At 30.9% G+C, this 24,660-nt stretch overlaps 2 protein-coding genes across 7 annotated transcripts in view; one reads left to right on the top strand and one right to left on the bottom strand.

The window, feature by feature from the left end:
• Positions 1 to 577: 577 nt before the first annotated feature.
• The window catches only part of LOC148232379 (thrombospondin type-1 domain-containing protein 7B-like), a 39,818-nt gene continuing 15,735 nt past the window's right edge, over positions 578 to 24,660 (top strand). For 5 of the 6 annotated variants that reach the window (XM_088192362.1, XM_088192363.1, XM_088192364.1 and 2 more), the window contains exons 1-4: positions 578 to 946; positions 13,360 to 13,500; positions 22,721 to 22,916; positions 23,801 to 23,958. In XM_088192362.1, coding sequence (XP_088048488.1) covers positions 13,386 to 13,500; positions 22,721 to 22,916; positions 23,801 to 23,958 — 469 coding nt within the window. In that variant the 5' untranslated portion in view covers positions 578 to 946; positions 13,360 to 13,385. Of the gene's footprint in view, positions 947 to 13,195; positions 13,275 to 13,359; positions 13,501 to 22,720; positions 22,917 to 23,800; positions 23,959 to 24,660 lie in introns of those variants that run through there. The other variant, XM_088192361.1, reaches the window with a different exon arrangement.
• On the bottom strand, positions 17,150 to 20,748 carry LOC148232380 (larval cuticle protein 16/17-like). Its single transcript, XM_088193561.1, has 2 exons — positions 20,710 to 20,748; positions 17,150 to 17,473 (listed from the first exon to the last, which is right to left on the bottom strand). Exons 1-2 carry the CDS (start codon positions 20,746 to 20,748, stop codon positions 17,150 to 17,152), a joined length of 363 nt encoding a protein of 120 aa, XP_088049687.1.

Genomic DNA, 24,660 nt, shown 5'->3' with positions numbered 1-24,660 from the left:
TTAAGCCGAAAAGAAAATAGCTATGATTAATTGAAAGTATCGCCTTAAAATATGCCCCAACTCCAAATATATTTAATGCTTTAAAACACATATGCTATAATAATATGCCACTAGAGTTGGTAGTCGATCAACCATTTCCACAGTAAATATCCATTTATAAATACAGCTAATGCTATAAAACACTTTCAGTTCATCAGCGCATATTCTGAGCTCTCGATTGGTGCATGTGTAATATGTCATAAATAAAGGGGGAAAAAGCAGTGGATTTTCGCGAAACCTTTAAACAAGCGATATAAATCATATGCGAACAAAGACGAAAACCGCGTTGCTGGTATACTAAAGCCTGCTGACAATGAGCATGTATATGCTTGTAAAAAACTATGTGAAATGTGAATCTTTTGTATTAAAATGATATAGCGAAATATTAAATATTAAAATTATTTCTTAAGTTAATTATTAAGGGATGAAAATTGAAGGATCTCTATGAAAAGAGACACAGAATAATATTTTCCCGTGTGTGCGTTCGATGTTGCGGTACTAATTGATTTCTGAAGTATGTGGAAGTAGATGAATCAACAGTGTGAGGGCGCGGTCTGTAGAGAACTGGCGGGAGGACGGGGCCTCGGGGGGCTCACCACCCCTAGAATGGAAGGGGTAGCGCGGGGTCTCCTCGCAGGAGACTCCGCCCGAGCCAGTTCACCCTGTGCCGCCGCCACGGGGGCGCGCTTCTATAACAACCGCAAAACCAGTTCAACTCACGAAATATCTCATCGGAACGTCGTCTTTGAAAAGACGTTTTTTGTATCTGTATAGTAGACATATCGGTATCATATTTTAATACAAACGGTCTATTAGTACACGGCTGATCGATGAAAATTTGTGTGATCGTTGAGCGTGTTTCTGCAGCATGACCGCAGCGGTGCATCGAGTTTTTCCTTTGTCGAAGGTTATACATTATTTTATTACTTCTATATGTTGTAGATGCTTTAGTCTTTAATAATATAAAGGTACTATATTTTTTATAATTATTATTGTTATTCGAATAGCTTATAAAATTGTAATTTTGCGTAAAAAACAAAAATCGACAATAATAAAACAAATGACTATGTGAAATGTGAATCTTTTAATAATAAAACAAATAGTAAAATATTGGTGGCAATATAAATATTATTATTATATAAAAAAAATACTAATTTATTTTAAACATTTACAAAAAAATATTAAAAATGTTTCTAAAGAAGATTTGTATATTTTTATATTGCTTACTTTTATTTTGATAGTATCTAAATATTTCTTATAATTTACTCTAATTTATTTGTAATTGAAATTATCATTTGTTTTGAATGTTTATGTTTTAATTTTTTTAATGTATTTAGCGATTTTATATTTATAGTAATATTATGTGAGCTTGTGCCCGTTTAAAAATCAAAGGTAAACTAATCCAATTGCTAATAAAACATGAATGCAAAGTAATATTATATTGCAACTTAGCTGTAAATAAAGTATATGAGACAATCAAACAGCTTGAAAAACTGGTGAATGCGTTGGCCCTGGCACAATATGTTTTGAAGTGCGTCGCTTCAAGAACATAATGACTCCCGTTCTAGATTTTTTATACCGTATTACATGATCAAAATAACAAATTAATAAATTAAGTAATCTTTAAAGACATAAATAAAATATGTATTATTTCACTTGCAAATAAATTAAGAGCATTATAATTATATCTATGTATTTATTATTATTTTGGCATGTGTTAAATTGTATTTAAAATAGTATTATTAACAACTAGACTTGTGCCCTTTTAAAAATTCAACGGAAAATTATGTATATGTAAAAAAAATATCACTAGGGAGTAAACTAAACTAACCGACAATATAGTAAAAAGAAGAAAATATGTATTACATTTTATTTACACAGCTTGAGAAATTAGTAAATGTGTTGGTTTTGACTCAACCTGTTTTTCTGCGCATTGTTTTAAGTAAGCGATGATTCACGTTTTTAATAGATATTATTTTTACATGTAGACTTTGATGCTCTAATATATTTATTATAATATTTTTTTTACTTTAAAAACGTATTATTACAGTATATATTAGTATCCTAAGAAAAAAATAGATACAACTATTATATTGTAGTAGTCCGTTCCTCACTGTCGCCAGGTACCGCAACAACGAGCGTGCGGGTGCTGGACGCTCAATTTTTAGGGCTTTAAAATTTATTTTTGCTTCGTTCTGATTTTTTAAATGTGCTGTATGGTGGAGTATAAATAAGAAAAATAATCTTTGGTCATTGCATATTTTTTATTGTTATTTATCGGTTAGGGTAGAGGTCGGCAGACCGCGGCTCGCGAGCCACATGCGGCTCTTTGCATAGGCGTATGTGGCTCTTCAAACATTAACTCTAATTTTACCCACACTCTTGATTGTGTTGTATTTTTTTTAGTGTTTGAATGCCATAATTTGACATATAACAAAAAACTCTTATCGTTTTTTAAAAATATTAGTTTTATCATATAATTGATTTGAAAATTATATTTAGATATAAATACTAGAGGTGATTATATATTTTAAAGAGGTATGATTGTTTTGTGAATAAATAGAAACTATTAGCATATGATTAAAGTCAAACATAAAAAAATATTTAATCTGCTTTTAACGTTTCAAAGTTTAATAAATATTTTGTAATGTAAGTAAAATATTTTAACACAAACACGAGAGTAACTTTAAATATATTTATACAAACACAGCATAAAAATTTCAGGTGGTAGCATATGAACATTTTTCATGTCTTATCTGAGAATTTTCGTTGAGTTCGTATTACATTTTCCATTTACCTTTATACCCTTTTGCACCTTTTGCTTTCATAACCTGTCCATATTATATGATGTTTACCCTTTTCTGCGTTATACTGTGTCTGTGTAAATTTTTACCACACTGTTATTTTAAAGCCACCCCTGAATTTTTAATTTCGCTTACTCTATAATTAAATTCCGTGTACATTTTTATCAAACAAATATTTTACAAATAAAAATTCCTGGGAACGTGTAAGATTTATAATAAAGATAGGGTGGGGTATTTAAATCTCCCATTAAACTGAAAGAAATATTGTTCTATTTAACAAATTAAAAAATACACCTACATCACTTTAAATGTAAAATCCTTTTTTATTTATTAAGTAATTAAATTAAGCGCTTGATATATAATATATTTACAAATAATAAGTTTCATTTAAGACATTTCACATACACCTTAACTCCTCTTTAATTTTACGTTATAAAATTTAATCTAAAATCTCGGAAAATCAATAATCTGCTAAAGATACATATATAAGTATAAACCACTTTTTGTTATTTTAAGCAAAAAATATATACAAAGAAACATTTTGAATTTTATAATGGGTGCTGCATACAGCCGTACCTTAGATAAGCCACACCTACCTAAATTGATGGCTAATAATCAAAACCACTACATTGATTAATCACTCGTTTATATTTTTTCAATTTTGCAAATGGGTTGTCCTAAATATATTGTTATTTCTATGCTTCAAAATTATATCACCATTGTAATCTGAACAGCAGCCGTTAAAAACGAAAAAGACTGATATAACAAAATCTCATTTAAGGGTATTTTCGCATCTTATTCCGTCTAAAGACCAGTTTTTAAAAACATTATACAGTGAATTGAAAAATTCTAATGTCTTAATAATGCTACACCAAATTAAGTTCAAGTTGTCTTTATTGTCTGTATATATTTAAAAAATACTTTGACTTTGTTTATTATACATCACTTAAAAGGACTTTTATTCTATGATAAACGGTTAATCAAAAAAAAAATGTATATTACCACATTACCACAACTTAACTTTATCAGCATTCGATTACAATTGTTGTGCATTTATTTTTAGTATTATTATTATTGATAATGTACCGTTAAAATATTAATTAATAAAACAATTGATTCTTGCCATTTTAATCTTCTAAAAATATTTTTTTTCATATAACATATTCGAACAAGTGCACAAAGGTCGGTGCCAAAGAAAAAAAGCTAAAGAATTTAGAGATCCATATTTCAAAATGAAATATTTTATTTAATCATTGTAAGTATTTTGTTACAACACGGCTGGAAATATCCCAATGCGTTACAATATGTGAATAGGGTGAACATATTCAACGTGTACTTTATAAGTAGTGAGACTACAGATTTAAGATAAAGTCTGTAAATCAGTAATATACTATTATTACAGCTAATAATCATTATATGCAACCTAGCTCGATTTTATTTTAATCTTAATTTTATATATAATTGTTCTATGCCGCTTCCACTTCCACTTCCGGACGCGGCACGCTTTAATATTAAACAGTTTATGCTCAATTTTGTATTGTGTAAATCATATCGCTTTGTATGAAATGTGTATATAATATATATTTAATTATAATTTTTAAATTTAAAATTGCTCAATTGTCTCCGGTAATGAATTTTGTTGTTTCGACCAATGAAAAATAAGCATTCAAATACAAAACAAGATGGCCGACAGTAACGTGGCAACAGTTTTAAATAATATTGCTTCGCGACAATTAATTTCATTGTTTCGTTATGTGCGTTGTTCGTTTTGGCTATACAAATATTCGGATTGCAAATTAACTATGTGTGTTATAACTATGAAAATAAATGTATACATAATGTGTGTGTGGATTAGAAGAATACATTGATTAAACTATATAAACGATCGTGTTGAAATCTTCAAATTTTGAGTTCCAAGGCCAAAAAGTGAGTTTTTTCTTTTACAATACATAATATACATATCATTGCTTCCGATTTAATGTATATATTCGTTAGATTTGACTGAATTAAATTACATCGCAAATATACCAGGTTGATCAAATCATATAAATGCTAATAAAAAATATTTATTTATCTATTTATTTACGATGTACATTTATCCTAAAACGTCAGTCATGGGCTCTCACCTTTTTGATTTTTACATTTTTTGTGCCATATAGTAATAATATTTAGGGTAGTGAGTAAATTGTTGTATACACCAAGGCATATAAACAAACTAAATTAAAATCATTATTGCAGCAAAAAAAATTCGCAATACATCAGCCAACGGACAGCTTATAAATGTGTAGTTTCTTGGATGCTATCTAATAAATGACATTTTACAATGATTATAAATATATGATTGCATACCTGGAATAATCCATAGCCAAAATATCTAACAGTGGGCTATTTTTAATTCCGATATGGCAAAATTATTATGACGTCATAGTTTTTTTATCAATTTTTGTTCCGTGCAAACATTTTTCTTTCGAAACAACGAAATTCAGGGTATTTAGTTACATCAAACGTATGTAGTATGTTCTTTATAAAAAGATAATAAATGCTGACAGTGACTTCAACTTGAGATGATCCACTTTTTGTTTATATATACCAATTCTACGTTATCGTCACATAGGTCATCAAATTGTTCTATCATTGCTTCTGAAAAATAATTAAAAACAATAAGATCTTTATTAGGAGTTAAATATTGAACACATTATTGCTACTAATATAATCCAGAAATTAAATTCAAACAACAATGGAAGTATCCGTAAAGGATTAAATACGTAGATTGGCATCTCTTCTTCAACTGATAAAATGTTTGGAATATGTTATTAGATCTTTCATTGCTTCTGAAAATTTACTGTAAACGATACTATCTATTGGGTAAAATGTAACTTTTTGAACATTATTACTACCAGTGTAATGTGTTTAATTAACTTTGGTATGTACATGTTTAATTGACAAATCACTGCTGTTTGTATTTTAATATTTTATCCTATAAAGTGAATAGTAATTTTGTCAGAATAACCGTGATATATTATTCATATAACCAAACACTTACTGTCACACTTATAATTTAAAGTTTTGTTTATATTGTCTATAATTCCAAGTGCTACATAATTTTGAATAATTTTCAATTTACACTTATAACATATTTAACTGTTTATTTAATTGCACTAACTGTGCGTGGCATGCGCTTAACATATGACAGAAGAGTTGTCATATGTAAGCAAATTTGACATTTAAGGGAAATACTTGTTTTGGCGCGCTTAAGAACGAACTACGGAATTGATTTTATCGTTTCAAATTGTAAAACACTTAAAATATTATTATTTCTTAAGAAAAATATATTTAGTTTTAAAGACATTTTAAAAATAATATAAATAATTTGGATTTATATTAGCTTCTCTATACAGAAAAAAGTGTAATTAAATTTTGGCACACGTTGGCAATTTAGTTATTTTTCAAATTTCGCTTAAAAAATTTTTTTTAACAAAAAGGGGCAAAGTATCAAAATAAGTACTATTGTTGTCACAATGACAGTGCGTAAAGTGATGTCATTAACAATTAACTACCAATAGAAGAAACACATAGTGTTGCAAAATTTCTATTTACTGACGCGTTAGAGAGGAAACTTTTACATTTTGCCATTTCTATACAAGTGGAATCTATGTAAATCAAGGAAAACGTCCATTTTCCGTCGTCCTTATACCATAAAATTATAAACATTACAATGTCAACCTCAAGACGATTGATTATTTAATATTATTTTAAGGGTTATTTTTCTGATAAGTCACATCCCTGCCTAAAATATATTATTGTTTTTAATCATCATAAATCACTACGCAGCTGTGACTGGTTTATATTATTAATAAAATATTTTATTTATTGAAATCTAAATCACAGCTATGTGCATTAGTCTAACAGCTTACCGATTACACCATTTCGACGTATGTGTAAAGTATAGAATGCCATTCGATATTTATGTTCCAGAAATTGCCAATGAATTAAATTGTATAAGCTAAATATTACAGTTATTACACAATTTAAAAGGGTTTGGTTTTCGCAGTTCGTTGGAGCCTTTTGTTATTTCGAGAGGGGAGGCTTGGAGCAAAAATTATATCCCTCATTTCCATGAAATACGCGAAACGATTACACCCCACTTTTCCCGTGACGTCATATCGATCCCTCAGGTTGGATTATTAGTCTCCACCTGGCGTCCTCCGCCGCCTCAAATGGCTTTTTAATGGTCCGAGTAATAATGTATGATAATTTATTAGACTTTCCGGGTGTTTGAGGGCTGTTTTTGCGACAGAAAACCCCTTGGAGGCGCTTAGGGGTCCAAAAGAACCCGAGTCGCTGGGTAGAGTACCGTCGATCGAATTAGCAACACACCTGGCGCGCAAACAACCCTCGTCAAACGTTATTTTGAAACAGTCGTGGATTTCATTGCGCCATTGATCAGGTAAATTAAATATTTACACGGGACTGGGTGATAAGGTAGGCAACGATTTTACGCGTCGATGCCTCGTTTCCGTGTTCAATTATTGAGAAGGTCTACTCGTTTGGTCAGTGGTTTTCAAACAGTAAGCTATAACATACAAAGGTGATTCGAAAAAGGACCCATATTAATTATTCCAATCTTATAAATATTTTTATTTTATTTTATCCTTTATCGGACCTTAGTAATCGTATTTACGTCCTATAATCCTAAGCAAAAAGGTAGTGCTATTCTAAAACACTTATGATGATTCTTTAACCAGGCTGTTTTTATTCTTCTTTGTATCTTACTTAACTATTGCAAAGTATCTATAGATTCATATTTCCAGCACGATAAGAAAATGCCTGAAAGACTTGCTTTAAATCCCCTATGAAATTCAATGCTTTTTAATTAATGCAAATTAGTGATAATTATATATAATAATTCCAATCAAGCATTACAAATTAGTTTTTCCTAGATTTTCTTTATCTCACGAATGAAAATCATAATATATAATTTTATTGTGCGTTTAAAAAATAAAGCTTTAACTAATTAATTAATTATATATCACTGATTTACATGCTTTGATTTTAGTCTGGTGTCTCAGTACTTATTTAGTGGTTGTTGATTGTGTTTACCACGCCTATGTTGTCCATATTAATTAACTTATGATAAGTTCTTATTTATTTTACTTCTATGAATTATAGATATATTAACTAAATTTTAGGATACTAATGATCAATGACAGTATGACCTATGATTCATAAGCTATAATGAATCAACGTTGTGTAAATCCATTGGTATATAAAAGCATTTTTATATTATATTTTTATGTTTTCATGCAAATGGATTATAAATTGGTGGTTCATCATTTACATCACAAGATTATCGGATCAATGAATTTTAATATAATATACACACTTAAATTATTATTTTTCTAAAAATATAAGTTGTATATATTTATATATAGATTGTATAATACATAAATATTTATTTTTATGTTATATAACATTAATATTAGTATTAATCATATCAGAGTTAACTATTATAAAATGCAAGGGCTTTCGAATATATAGGTACACTCTCGCGTGTGCCGCGCGTTGATTTGTGGAGTTCATTTTTCGCCAAAATCTTGGTCTGCGACAATATGACAAGCTTTGTGACAATTCAGCAGTGTTTTTAAAAAATTATTGTCTTGAGAGATAGGATTTTGTGATTATTACATAATTGGATGCTCCTAGATTTTCCTAATCTCACTAATGAATATCGTAATAAATTATGGCATAATGATAAATAGTGACATTTGTTAATTGTAATTGTTAATAATAGTTTATAATTAATAAAATATATGTCACTGTCACAAACTTGGTTGTGTTTACTCCGTTGTAACACATTGGGCTAACGCTAAAGAATGTATTTTTTATCATTTTAATTTTTGTTGCAAAATAATATTATTATAAGTTACATAAAAATACAAAATCTACTCTAACAATAATTCTATACATGGTAGCAAATAATTATAGGAATACATTATAAACATATCACTACGATAACAAAAATGAACATTTCTTTAAAATTATCAAGAAAAATAATTATGCAGTGTATTATAATTTATTATATACATATGTAATCAATTTTAAATATTTAATTAAAATGCTATTTTTTGTTGTCAAAGTAAAAGTATTTCGTGAATAAACCCAATCGAGACATTAAATGTAAAGACTAATGCTATAATAATGACTTTATAATGGTTTAACAGGAGTTTTAGCTATTTGGCGTCAGTGAAAGCCTCTTCGGGTAAATATTTACCAAACTCGGTATTTGTTCAAGTTCTGGTTGAATATCTATTTATCAAACGACCAAAGTCAACACACGCATTATTGTGTTTGTATCATTAGACATTGTTTGTATCGCACCACTCGATCGACCAAATCGAATCACATCAGTGTTTTCAATACCGTCATAATAGTAACAGCGGGTTGAAATTTTATACACATTTACGAAATGCGATTAAAACGCCTTTGCGTGATCGGCGGCTCAGTCACGCAACCTGTCTTTGTTGTTGATGTGTTTTTTTGCGAATCGATTCGTGCACATGTGTTATACTATGTGTGTATGTGCTTTTCACATTTTCCTTTATTAGTACCTCGTGGTCTAATATATTACACTATAGAAATATTTGTATATACGTATATGATATACATATACATATTATATGTTATATAATACTAGCTGTTTCACTTTATAAAAAGTCTAGAACAGCGGTCGGTAACCTAAATACAATAAAGTGCCACAAAACAGTCATTCTATGTACTGAATTTTTTTTACTAAATAATACCAATCACTAGAACTACAGAATCATACAGTCGTATTATTCACGGAGCATCCTTCATCACTTTGATGTTCCATAACATTTATCCGTCAAAGACTCGGCGCTACATTAAATATTTCATCATTGATAATGTTTGCTTACAGTACAACGGTAACAAATATGTACCAACTGACAGTGACTTCAATAATTATCTTATGAATGTACAAACATTAACAATAAAATCAGCGGCGTACTAGAAATGATTTATTTAATATTGTTGATCTAAAAAAAATCATAAATCATATTTTTTAGAGCAACGGTTGGCAATTATTTTTCGTAAAAGGTCGGATTAAAAATATTTTAGGCTCGATGTGCCACTACGAAAAATTAAGTAGAGTTTCAAAAAACGAAACATTTGCTATTCTCTAAAATTTACAATTTTAACTAAACTTAAATTAAACTAAAATATACAATATACGCGTCGATAGTGAAAAGCTTAACTTGAGGAAATTTTGTAATGGCTTTTTTTTTTGATATAACATTTTATCAAACCGGGGCTCGAAATTCATCACTTGTGATTTTATGTACTTTATCTTAAAACATCTATTTATGTGGGTGCGGACAAATACAAATATAAATCCTCAATGATATGATTTTAATGAATCATATTCGTCACCTGAAAGACATATTTAGAGAAATCTCTTAGTTTATTTTTGGGATTTAGCAAGGACATTCGAAGGCAAAAAAGTTTGGTAACCATTGGGTGAAGTCAGTGTATATATTTAAAAATAATTTTCTTTGCTATTAAATTGGCTATTGATGTTACTCACAATGTGCTCAACACTTCTAACAACAATAGTCCGTAACGTCTCAGACTAAAAACTCTGAAGTTGCTGGTTCGAAACCCGGCGGTGACACTCAAATTTTAATTTATAAGAAAATGCGCTATAATTAAAAAAACGGTTTTAGCTGCAGTGACATCTATTGATTATAAATTGTATAGCTCATAGTAATTTATAATTAATATTATAGATATCACCAATTCAGTCCGTTTGACTTACTCAGTTGGTACAGATTTGCCCGTTGTAACGCATTAGCTTACGCCTGTCAGATTACAACGGAAGATTTAATAAAATTAATAAAGCATGATAGATGGAAATAAGACTGTAAAAATCAAATATAGCTTTATTACTTTACCATCAGTAAATGGATTTATTTTATTACTTAAAAAAGAGCTACTCTTGAACAAACTTATGTTATAGTCTTATTTTATTACAGCGAAAAAAATCCGTTCTGATCGTTGACATATATTGTATTCTTATAGTACAAACATGATGTCATCGAACAATAAATATCTAATTTGATATTAAAATTATTTCTCCGTCACTCTATTATTCTTTAAAAGCACGACATTCAAAGTTCACTAGTCTATTTTTTTTTGAAAAATATCGCGGATAATAAAATAAATAAAAATATATTGAAAATGCTTTGTACTAACGACGCTTTCGAATTATTAGAATGGAACGCGAAGCAATAGGAGCACCACATACAGTCATATCTCGCAACTCCTTAACAATACAATATAGCGCATACTTTGCTAATGTAAAATCTATTTCCATCTAATGAGCATTAGTTTGCCGACCCCTGGTTAAGATTATATGATATACTAAGCCCATGTTTCATATAAAAAGTGAGAATATTACACAATAAAAATTTCATTTAAAATATAAAACATTGCTTTAAAGTACTGATTTATTGGCAATTATTAGCAATTAGAACTTTATTACTTTTGATTCCAATGCTCATTTTGCAGTTACATAATACCAGAAATGTTTCGAACTTGTGTCATAATAAGCAAAAAATTAACGTCGCAATTTACAATTATTAAGAAAAACAAGGCTACGTTATATAATATCGTATTCGTAATCCCAGCATTGTCGATTTGAGTAAAATTCAGTTTTAAAAAGAAAATTGGACAACAAATAAAAATTAATTGGGAAACCCTTTAAATAATTGACGACGTAATAATTCACAAACTGAAAAATATAATTAAATGGCTTTTCCCCTTCGCAAAGCTCATGGAAACGAATATATTTTTAATATTTATTCAATATTTATTTTTTCATTAATTTTTATAGCTAATAACTCATTATATAATACAATAAATAAAATAATAAAAAAATATACATATAGAGCGGTGTATCGAAAAGGGACTGGAAATCCCTATTTAACAGTCCGAAAGTATGGATTCACAATGTAAGGTTTATGACACATTTCTTCCCGGCATCATCAAACATTTGCCGTTTAACAAAAGTATTTGCTAAAAATACACACGACATAATCGGGGGACGGTTGTACACAAACAAAATGACATTTAAGACTATTATTACTACTTACCGTCAGTGATTTATAATCGCTTGTTATCCATTGATGGATAACAAGCGATTAGCACAGCTAGTCCAAGATTTTTTAATACTATTTCAATGCAATTTTGATACCAATTACATATAAATATTTAATTTTCTTTTTTGCAAATATGCAAAAAATAAATTTTGCATGTACAATTAGGTGATTCATTAATAGAAGAATATAACATTTTCATTCAAAATTTGATGATGCTTTTAAGTTATCAAATCCGCGAGAGTTGACAATGGTTGGCACTTCATAAAGTTTCTGTTAATCCTTTGACTCATAGTAGAAACACATTTTTAAGCTATTTCACGTGCTTTTACGATAAGAAAACTCATATATTAAAATTGTCCCACGCTCACGTACAAAAGGCAAAACAAGAGTAATTCTGAAATATTTCTTTGCCATTTTTTTCTATCTTACTTTCACATCATGACAAAATTTAATCTTGACTGTGGACTTCATAATTTTAATTTGCCGATTGTAGCTTAGGAACCCCTCCCACTTTTCTAACTTATATTTTTCATTGAACCTCCGTTTCTTCTTTCCCAAATTCAATCATAAATTTATCTGTATTCTATAAATAAAACTCAAAAATATGTGTTAGTGATTAAGATTATATCTATGTTAAATAAATTGTGGAAACTGCGACGATTTTATTGCTTTTGACGTGGATTTTTGATTTGCGTTCTCCTATTGGTCAAAATTCGGTTTATATGAAAGTGTATTTAGACTTCACTGAAAAATACAACCATTTATATATCGGATGTAAATAAATAATGATAAGTATGTACGTATAGAGTTTAGTATTATATAATTTTACTAGCACCTGCCAAATAAATTATATTTTTAGTGATAAAAATATATATCTACTGGTGAAAATGTATTTTGATATGATTTCACTGAATGACATATTTTAAAAAATATTTTCGGGATAGATTCGAGACTGTTATTTTTAGATTTCTTTTGAGGGATAACCCTAAAATTTCTGGTTTGGAATCAGGGACGTCATTTAAGCTTTTTTCAAGGGAAAAGTAAAATATTTTCATTTCTTTGATTTTTTGATTAGCTTCTTTTAACCATCAAGAGGAGGAAGACGGATTACTTCGGACATACTGTAGTTTATTTTAAATTATTTTTTCATTAATTTTACTAGTGGCGTGTAACTAAAAGGAACGCAGGGTCTAGGAATGGAGTAGTTTTCTGGATCTGATTGTGAAGTCGCTGAATAATGTGTTTTAGTTCCTAAGTTATTACATGTTTTATTAAAGTAGTATCTAAATTATTTTTTGAGTAATTTGTAAATTGACTGAAATTTTCTTTGCCTGTTTCAGACCGACAGCTTCGAATAGACCGCGAGATGGCGGTGGACCGCGCTCGGATGGCGGTGACGGCGGTCGTAATGGTGACGGTGACTGTAACGGTGGTGGTGGTGCACGCCGGGGGACAAAGGCTCGCCCGTCACGTCGCAACAGGTGGGTAACGCCACGAGTGGTACTTCGGCTCTTCGCGCTTTTCACGCCGATTGGCCTCATTGTTTTAATTCCCACCGGGTCAAAAGACATATGCTAACGAAGGCAACGCCGAAACGTGTGTATGTTTGTGTGGGTTTATTGTGCGCCTTTACCGATTCGAAAGCACCCTTTGTGATGCACGATTTCCGGAAAACAAGCGAACAAGGGTTGCCAGACGTGCCGCGCAAATAAAGTTTGTTCAGAAATAGTGACACGTATTATATAACTTCACTTTGTCCCAGATACAACCAGTCAGTTTAAAGCTATTTCTATCGGTAATAATATAATACTTCAAGTCAAGAACATGTTAACTAACATGAACATACGATGTAAAGTTAATAAATGAGTATTTTGTGCATTGAAATAATGTTTTCATTAGCTGTTTATCTTCAAGTGGTTAGAGAGTGTTCACCAATGTTCTTCATGAAGTAGTATTTGCCAAGGTATCGTCTTCTCTTAAAAATATTTAATAGTTCTATCTGCAGTCATAATGTAATCCCTTGAAAGCAATTAATTTCGCGTCATAAAAAATTCCCTTGATAACAATTGATTTTGCACTAAAAAAATCCTTTGATAACAATTAATTTTGTACTATAAAATTAGCCGCGCAGTAAAAAAATGTGTAATGGTTCATTTGTTAAGGTTAGGTTTGGGTTTGAACAGCACTGGAAACGCAATGATGAGTAACAACTAGTGATTTTTGAGCATGATACCGTGCTAACTAACAAGTACCAAGAACTCTTTCATCCTATCATATTTAGTAACAGTTTACATGTGATTAAGGGATGACATTTTCATAACAATTAGCTAGAAGTGTTGACCATTACATATTTATTTGTACAGTTACGCCTAATCATTTAAGCTCTGAAAATCGAAAACATAGAATTATTATGTCTGTTGCGAATTCAAGTAGTGACTTTCTATTTTATTGTATCTTGTCATCGTCGAAAAAGCACATTTTTATTAGTCTGGTTTAGTGATCTATACCCATTGTTACGCCTCACGCGCAATTACATATTATTCGTTATTCATAGAAGTGAACAGCCATAATGACTTAGTGGTCAAAAGCACTGAACAAGATTTGACATTATAGTTTGCTGCGAAATTTTTTACAATTTTTTTTATTAGTTACTATTAGTCTTAATGGCCTAGATTTTTACTGTATTTCAATGACTTGAAAGTGTTCAAAAGGATATCACCGTGTTAATACAAAAATACAAATAATATTTAGCGATATCGGTTTATTTTATTTACTCTCAATTTAAGCGTATAAATACACCTTCGAAATCCAATAACAACACCCATTAAATCCATTTCCGAATTATCAGGCCAAGTTTAATTGGCGCTCCGTCACACGACACCGTATACATACGTGTGTGGTGGCTCGTTTCATTAGCGTTTTTCACTTTGCCACTTCGCACCCCCGTTAAAGCCATTAGGGGCGGGTAATGTGGTAAGTTTTAAGGGACAATTTCCTTCCAGTCCCGCAGGAGGGCACCGAGTCACTAGTATTTATGAGAGCCCCCCGGGCCAAGAGTAGGCCAATTAAGATCGCGCCACACTAATGGCTGACACAACTTCGTTACCTACGTCTCTACCCGAACCGGAGGCCCTAACAATATTTGCACACAAAGTTAATAAACGAACGACGGTGTAAACACCCAGCGTGCGGATGCTGGGTGCGGGTCGCTTATGTTATAAGGGACCGTTCACCCGAACACTGCACAGTGGGATAGAATAGACTTCCTACTATAAATAAGTAATATATGCCTATATATATAAATTAATTAAGTAAATATTTTAAGAAATATATTCATATGAATAAATACTTTGTTTTTGAAAAAAACGAAGTTTTTGTGCATTTATGTAAAGTAAGTTTTTACGGAAAATATTTGTTGCAAAGAATTATTCATATCGCTCGCGTCTAATCTGTCCAACAGAAATGCACAAACGATCCGTTTTATGGAACAAATATTTTATATAATGCTCATTTGAATTTTCTATTTAAAAAAACCTGATAAATAGACTTCTGTTCTGATAAATAATTGCCCTAGCATATGTAACGAGCGTTCCCACTGTGACGGCACGATTTTATTGCTTTTGACGTGGATTTTTGACTTCTTTTGTTTGCGCTCTCCTATTTGTCAAAATAGGAGAGCTTCATTCGATTTTCATTGTAAGTCGTAATATTGCTACAAAAAGTATTTTTCACTGCGGCGGCGACGGCATGATTTTATTGATATGATTAAAAATAATAATGGGTTATACCGGGTACATACGTAGTAATTTTGTATAGTTTTAGTTTTGTTAAATTCTTTGGGTCTTCATTTTTGTCCAATCATTATGCAGATTAATTTGTGTTGTAATTAAATATACGCTTTTTACACTTTGAATTATACACGAGCGATTCGTTTTAATTATATCGAAAAATGGAACGTTTCTGTTGCAATAGAGAAGCTGAAAACGTAATGAACTGTTTTATTCGGCTCGTGCAGCACCCAATTGTAAAGCTTTTATTTGTAGTCCACGACTAACCGTATGTAAAAAAGCGCAGATAAAATGTTGTTGCAGTATTTTTTTTCGATTTTTATTTGGTTAGGGCGGCATCCAATTTTAATGTGATTTCAAGTGGTCCATTGACCCAGAAATAGATCATTTTTGTTGCGTAGAAGAAGCACAGTGCAAAGTTTATAACGGTAATTTTTTAGATTTTCGTTTAGTTGATGCGGCACCCATTCGTCAAATTGTTTTACATAATTATTTTGCTTTGAAGCTTTTGTATGTTTAATTTTGAGAAAGCTCTTGAATGAGCATATGTTTTATTTTGAGCAAGCTCATCTTCGAGATTTTCATCCGCAGCATGATTTTTACGTTCTTTAAATTTATTTACACTTAAAGCAGTTTAGTTTGCGAGCAGTTTTTGCTGCTAAACCAACCGTTTTTAACTTATGCAAAAAATACAAAATAATAAATTGATTGCAGTAGGAAATTTTATTAAAAATATAAGTACATTCCAATGTTTTTTAGAATAACTTTTTATGTTTATATGTTTATATTTATATTATAGAAAATGTATTCTTATGTAAATATGCTGTATATATATATACATATATGTATAATATTGCAGTACGTTGATATGTTGTACAATCTGTCTTCCAGCATCTTCGGGTCTAGATTACATTTTGCTCCCGTCGCACAATTTTATATTAGCAAACGCGCTATTTTATTACTAAAAAAACGTAAAAAGTAAACTATTTTGCTTAGCATTAAAGTATGCATTTGAGTTGTTTTATGAAAATAGTGAGCCACAGTTTATAGATATTTTATGCAGAATTAAAAAAAAATATAAAAAACCGATTGAACGCAAGTGTTAAAAATATAATAATACTTTAAATTGCGACTCACTAATTTTATGAAACAATTTTAGTGCAAATTTAACTGCGAAACAAAACAGATCTTTAAACAGTCAATTGTGCGACGAAAACAAAAAGTACTCTAAATGCTTAATGACAGTTTCAACTATACAACATAGAAACACAAATAATACCACTTCTATATTATAAAAAAACATATTGCCTACAATCAAAAAAATCTTTGGTAATAAGTTCATTTAAGCGACGACGGATTTGGGCAAATGATCTCCGGTGGCATGGAATCCGTTGATGTCAGCCACGTATTTGGTACGGAAGACTTGTCCATCGGGAGCAGTGAAGCTGTATTCTCCTTCCTTGACGAGTACGTAATCCTTGCCATCGGTAGTCTTCTTCAAAGCTCCTTGTTCACTGACTTCGGTTCCATCAGCACTCAAATATCTCAATACGAATTGGCCTCTTTCATCATGCTTCTCAGTCCTCTCCAACACTGGAATGATCTTGACTGTTTTCTGGGGAGCACCAGAGATAGCCACGATAGCGCACAAAGCGAAGACGATAGCCTGGACAATTTAAACATAATTATATTATGTACTAATACTGAATTGTAATTACTGATCGATACACTTTCTCTCATGTTTTTGACATAGTAACGTCTAACCACATACACATTAGGAAATTTTAAAATTTCTACTTACGATTTTCATTTTCGTGATTTTGGTAGGGATAATCGCTCTCTGAAGATCGATGAAGAAGTAAGTAACATTTGTAAATATTGAAGGGTATTTATACAATTTCAATGTTGCAAAATATCAAACTAACAATTGTACTGCCATTAGTCTAATGATTTGTTATTGCACATCTCTTTAATAATGTAGTTGTTTACCTCGTGTTAAAACTTGATTTTACTATCATATGTGTATGAACTAGCATCTTAATATATTTTAATTTATTTCTTTGTTATTTTTAAAGTTTGTGCGGCACCCATTTGTTCTTAAAAAAAAGTTTAACTCTCAATTAAATATACTGAAAGTTTTGATTTTTTTAAGTGACTTCAGCGGTGTTTATATATATATATATATATATATATATATATATATATATATATATATATATATATATATATATATATATATATGTATGTATATATATATATATATATATATATATATATATATATATATATATATATATATATATATATATATATATATATATATATATATATATTTACCTTCGCTGGGGAATTTGCCTGTGTAATTATTGTATTCCTCGGTAATTTTTAATTCGGTGTTTTTAATGCTATTTTAGTCAGTCATCTTCTTGTCGAATATGACGTTTACTTTAGGCGAATTTTTTTTTTCATAGTCACTCTTTATTAGCTGTGAATTGCTATTTGGGTAATCTATTTTATATTACAAACATTTTTCTTTAAATCTGTTTTGATAAATTATCAATAAAATTGAACTTGTATTTTTTGTGTCAGAATTTTAATACGGTTGTGGTCAGAATTTATATTTATAGGCCAGAATATAAACAGCCAGAATAAATATTAGATGGTTTAATTTATATTGAATGGTAAGAATTATTTTGCCAGGTGGTCATTATCATTTTTCAGTTTGCAATAATGTTATCGTATAGTGCATTATTTAGGTCGAACTCTCATTGGCATGTCGGGAGTTTATCATCATTATCATTATCAATATGTTTATAGGCAACTTACTTGGTTGGGCTTGTAACATTGTCAGATGTCAACACAACAAGCTAAACATGCTCTCCATCGCCGTTCTGTTGTTATTCCTGCTTCGTTCGTTGCTCTAAATACTTTCGCGTCTAACATACAATTAAATAGATTCCTTAAGAATTATTCATGTTCTGATCAACAGTTTTGCTGCAAGCGAGGTATTTTATAAGATATTTTTAAAATAAATAATTTATTGCCCATTTATATTTATAAATGATATTTCTTCTGACCCTGAATAATTTTAGTATGACCATTCATTAATAATTCTGACTTTCTGAGTTTTATTAGAATATAATTACATATTGCGACATATACATATACATATTCTCCGAGCGGTGGAGAAACTGGCGGAGGGATGATGTCAGTGGAAGGTCCTTAGAGGTCTTGTAGGTGGCGTGACAGCGGGTGTACAACAAAAGTTGATCCTTTTCTGCTACGGTGCTCGTATGGTGGAGACGATCTTTCTCTGGTGCGAGGGCCCATGACAGTATGTTGTCCGCGGTCGGCGGGCGTCTGCTGCTCTCTTCAAGTGTCTGCCTGAATCTGCGAGTGACTGCTTGTGACTGCCTTCTCATCAAAGTCCAGGCTTAAGTGTCCAGGGCTTCAAAATTTGCTGACCAATCACAATTATGCAGCGATTATCCAACCAATCGATGCACTTGCTTCTTAGAATCAACTAAATAAGTATATGCCTTTAGAAAGTGGCATTTGCTTGATGAATATCTCTGAGGTCAAAAAATTGTGTATGTGTAACGGGAATATTTGTCATCCGGTGATACATTGTTTTCTGTGAGCGTTTCATAACAAAGAAATATTCATTCAATATTTACAGTAAAAACACTTGCGTGTTATTTATATGATTTTTCTGGTCATAACGAGGGCTTTTGTGTGGTCCCATCCTTTACGCTATTGTCTTGATTCCTTGTTAATGAATTTTGGATAATTAATTATTGCTACACTAGCTACCAATAAAACAATTAGAAGATAAATTTATAAATATATTCATTTGTTTCTGCGTTTTATCTTGTCAACGTACTATGGACGCCACAAAATTATTGGCAATTTGTCACACTGTTAAGTCCCATGTGTGCTTTACCCAACTACATGTTCTCCAGCTTTCCACTATACTTAAGGCCATATACAATATATCTATTGCAGGGTGTTGAGGACGTTATTATGAGTTATTACATTATTAAACCTTTCCGGAGTGAGATACAATATAATAGAGAAGGCCTCGGCAAAATCGGATCAGACTTTGGCTTAGGGAAGAATAGCAGAGATGTACAACTAATAGGCGTGTTTGTAAAGTTAATTAACAATGGGGCGACAGCATATGCCGATGCGGCCCTGGGCTCGTGGGTTCGCATTTGACCCCGGCACATGTGAAAGCCGATTAATTGCCGCGTCGGCTGTATCGCTTATCGGCCCAATGTGCCGAACACTGCTGAACTAAGCAGTTTTGCTCTGCCTGAACATTATAATATATTAAATCGAAACACTGGTAATTTATCCTTGCCCGGTACATTCGCCCGGATCTATAAGGGCGATAATGATCGTGGACCCTACCATAAATACAAAACTAGATACAATTAAAATGAATAATTGATTTTTCTCTCAATACATTCTAGATATACCACTAGCTTTGTTGAGATAAAAGTTACAAGATATTTTTTTGACGACAAAATGAAAATTTGATGAGTGTATATACCAGGCGCGTATGGTGAGATACATGCGTGTTAAGTGACGTGAATGAGTGAGAGATAATGCGTTCCGAACGCCCACTTCTTCTCACTTACTCTCGGCACTTAACACGCGAGCGAGCGAAAGGGAATGTATCTCTCCGTACGCGCCTGATATGTAGCATAGATTAAAAAATGTTTTGAGTCTATAAATACATAGTGGAAATGATAGTGGTTTGTACTAGGAGTGATTTTAATTAACAAAAATATTTGCAACTGTAGTTAGGTTAGGTTAGGTTAGGTTATAAAAGTTGCCAAAACGAAATTAGAAACGCAAAATTTGATGGCCGTTACGTTTTCAATGTATCTTTTTTACCTTTTGCTCAGTCACTTTATGCTTATCGGCATTGACCATTAATCAAACTGAGTACTCAGATCATAAATATGGTTTGAAAAGTTAAAGATGAGATGTTTTTCTGTGCCTGATTTGGTTGATTTTATTTATAAAGGTTGAGAAGTCAGTCTCGCTGCTTCTCTACAGCGTATTTTTGATCTGATTTCTAGGACGGCATTATTTCATGATATTTAAAAATGCACAAGAGTTTAATGTAGAACTTAACAGAACTCAAGAACGAGACAAAATAACAAAAGCATACCTATGAAAATAAACAATCAAGAGCAATAAAAATAATGGCTTGAAATCTTGCCCCTTCATGCCTACCAAATAAAATTGAAGAAGAATTGCACCAGAAGAACCTCAAAATTATAAATGTGGTAAATAAAATTGGAAAGATCGAAGAAAACGGACGAATAATACAAAAACTATTATTTATGATAACCTTCATTTCACCCCCCCCCCCCAAAATAAAGCAAGAGGAGGTATCATAATCAAAGAGAGTATTGACAGAAGAAATTAAATTAACAATTGTAGGATATAAAGCTACTAAGCAAAATATACTAATTTTAGCTGTAGATTGTCCGCTAAAGTAAAATTTTAAAAGGATCCCAGAAAGGTGGCAAACAGCTACCTAAACATAGAAGAGAGCCTTTAGTTGAGTTCTGATCATTCAGCAGTGATTTTGGCTTTTAATGAAGGAATAACTAGGAGAAAAATTTGAGCAATTCTCACCGATAAAACCGCAGATTGGAAAAGTTTCCGAGTAGAACTAAAAACTAAATTAAGCTGAATGTACAATTATACAACCAAATCCTGAAACCAGTTTAGGTCTAGCATAAAACTCTGAATATGTGCCAAACAGTGCCATGTTAAAATGATTAAAAAGATTAAAAATAAAGTGTTACGAAACATTTTGTATTTTTGCGATAGAAACATACGTCGTAACCTAGGTGTCGAAGATGTCGCTAGTGCTAAGCGAGGCTCCATCAGCACGTCAACATTGAAGCAGCAAGCTCCTCAATGTGGACAAATTAAAAAGACGGCTGAACTGTTCTAGTTTTCTAGTAGTGTAGAACAGAAAAGTTTTGGACGCCAATGGGTGAATAGTGTTTAAAAACATAAATTATTATCCCTATGGAATTTTTATGAAAATCTCAAAACTCTATCTGAATAAATAAACATAAATATAATAGAGAAAGCAATAAAATAATCAATTAACATCCTATTAATAATCATACTAAATTATTTATTAACTCAATGGCAGGTTGCCAAAATAAGAATCCAGAAGATTTTACCTCCAACAAGTAAATATAAAATATAATGTACATTTTTCTATTTTAACAAACCTGATTAATTATGTATTCACAAATAATTAAAGCGAAATTTAAAATGACATGTAAATAACGCGATATGTATATTTTTTTGATAAAAGAAAGTTTTAACATATATTTTACATATTTATAATTAATGAAGTAACGTGGTTTATGGCTAATAAATAAATCCTACTTTAAATCTAAAGACGTATTTTTTTATGAATGATTATTTACTGATAAACGTGCAACGTTATATGATAGGGGATATAGTTGTAATGTGGTGATCCACTTAGATTCAGATAATTTTAAACTCAACTGACTGGTCTAATTTTTCGTCCATTAAGACTTAATGATTAAGTAAAATAAGCATGCTACATCTGACATCATTTTTATGTATGTATCTATCTATTATATATAATTAAATAGTAGACAGACAATCATAATCAAGATATATTAATTTATAGACAACCATTTAATATAGACAGATATCCGGAGGGACAAACTTTGGTATTTAAGTATTATATTACATATCTAGATATATTTATTTAGCTATGTCAGTTACTGATAGGAAACTCTGAATTTAATTAAAACAGCTTCGCTGGAGAGGCCGTCAACTACAAACTATATCATATTGTCTATACACAATGTACTTATCACAGTCACATCTTTCATTTCAGACAATATAATAGAGCGCAACTCTCAAGGGTACATGCTGTATCTAGGAGCTTGGAGCGGATGCAAACCGAGCGGCTCTTTATCGTCAGATGCACTTAGACCACCGCTTCCAGGAAGTTTGACTTTTGAACCGCAAGTTGGAGTTCAGACGAGAGACGTCAAATGCCAGGACGCCTACGAATCGATGGTAGACATAAAGTAAGAATCTCTATTCACAATAAATTATAATATTTTAATTTAATTATAAATAAAAAATATATTAAAATGAGATTAATCTCATTTAATTGTATATATTGTACATGACAGACGTTATCACAATGCGTTGCAACTTGGTAAACACAAATCACAGCTACAAAGTTAGTAGTGAGACAGCAAACTGAAATCAAAGTCTGGTAATCAGGGGATAAAATTAAAATATCACTCTGGTCCTTTTTTATTTAGCACTACACCACTGGATTAAATAAAAATTGAAGATTTAAAATAACTTGCGCAATTTGTGTGGACAATTCTTTGAATTCATTTCAACTATGTACAATTATTTTTTATTAAATATTTGCACAAATATTATTTTATATTAGTACAATCCACGAAACATTTCAACAAATAAATCTGTGTATTTGTAAAATATTCTTGTTATTATCTTGTTTGGATACAGATTTTTATAATAAATATATCAGAAAATCTATTATTCAAAGCAATCCTATAAAATAAACTATACAATTGGAAGAAAAACACATATAAAACAGTTTTAATTTTTTAATTTTAGCTGATGGTGGTTTGGGGTCTTCTATCGAAAATCGTTTGCTACTGATTTTATTATTTTTTAAGATCGCACCATGAGTCTTAAAAAATCTACTTTAAACTTTGAGCATTGTGTTATGATTATAATATGATAAATCTAAATATTTTATCCTTTCACTTTATTTACTAGAAAAAACTTTAAATTTCTCCATATAACATATTAATATTTAGGGTCTAGTATTATCTATTTTCTTAAAAACGCATCATTCAAGTGAAATAAAATTTGCCAAAAACCCCCTATTGCCAATCCTATAATTATTTGTACTTTTATTCTTTCACAGTCTATGCATACCCGATACCAATCGAGTTCCAAGTACTCGCAGAGCCTGTTTACTGGCAGAAGACTGTATGATGAGCGACTGGTCGCCATGGAGACCGGAAGAAGGAGCAACGAACCCCACGCTTGTCAGGACCAGATCGGTCATATCCCTGCCGCAAGGTATTATTGTGTATTTTATATTTTTAGATTTAGTACTTGTGGGGATAGGTACTATATACAAGAGAAGCCACCTACAGACGGAGTATAATTGACTTGTGGAACAAAAGGTTTTAAAATAATTCCTATCCATTGTGGAGGTTAATGGAAGTAATAAAGGTTATTACGGTGTGCGGGCTTTGGATTCGATATGGAAAAAGGAGCAGTATGTAAAGTGTGTGGTTTTCACTGTTACGTAAGTACAGGTAGAAGTACTGCGGCTTAAATATACCTATACCAAATGCATATCGTTCCGTTTTTGCTGTACCTTTTTATTTTTAAATGAGATTTTTTTAGAAAGGAAAAAATATACGTAAACCTTATTAAAATATGATTGGTCTGCCAGCAGTAATAAATTATATCGCTTCGATCTACAGTACTAAAAAAATAATTCTGTTAGATTTTACTAGCTACTATACTCGAATCAAAAATCACAATCTTTCGTTAGTATTAATACTTAAATTTTACCTGGCAAGTCAAGACACTCTTATATAATCAAAATGATTGTCATCAATTATTGTATTATTGCAACATGGTAATCGTAATCCTATTGCCTTAAAACGGATTTACTAGACATGTTATGACAATAGCACATCATACACATTTTTGAGATAAAACCAAGCTAGAAATATAGTATGGGGTTCAATGATATTTATAAAACTTTCA

The sequence above is a fragment of the Plectrocnemia conspersa genome, unplaced genomic scaffold (assembly GCF_051122295.1).
Source record: "Plectrocnemia conspersa isolate PC_06_02 unplaced genomic scaffold, ASM5112229v1 ptg000009l, whole genome shotgun sequence".
NCBI classification, from domain to species: Eukaryota; Metazoa; Arthropoda; class Insecta; order Trichoptera; family Polycentropodidae; genus Plectrocnemia; species Plectrocnemia conspersa.
The sequence above is the reverse complement of the archived record's forward strand: the minus strand, read 5'-3'. Positions and strand labels throughout refer to the sequence as shown.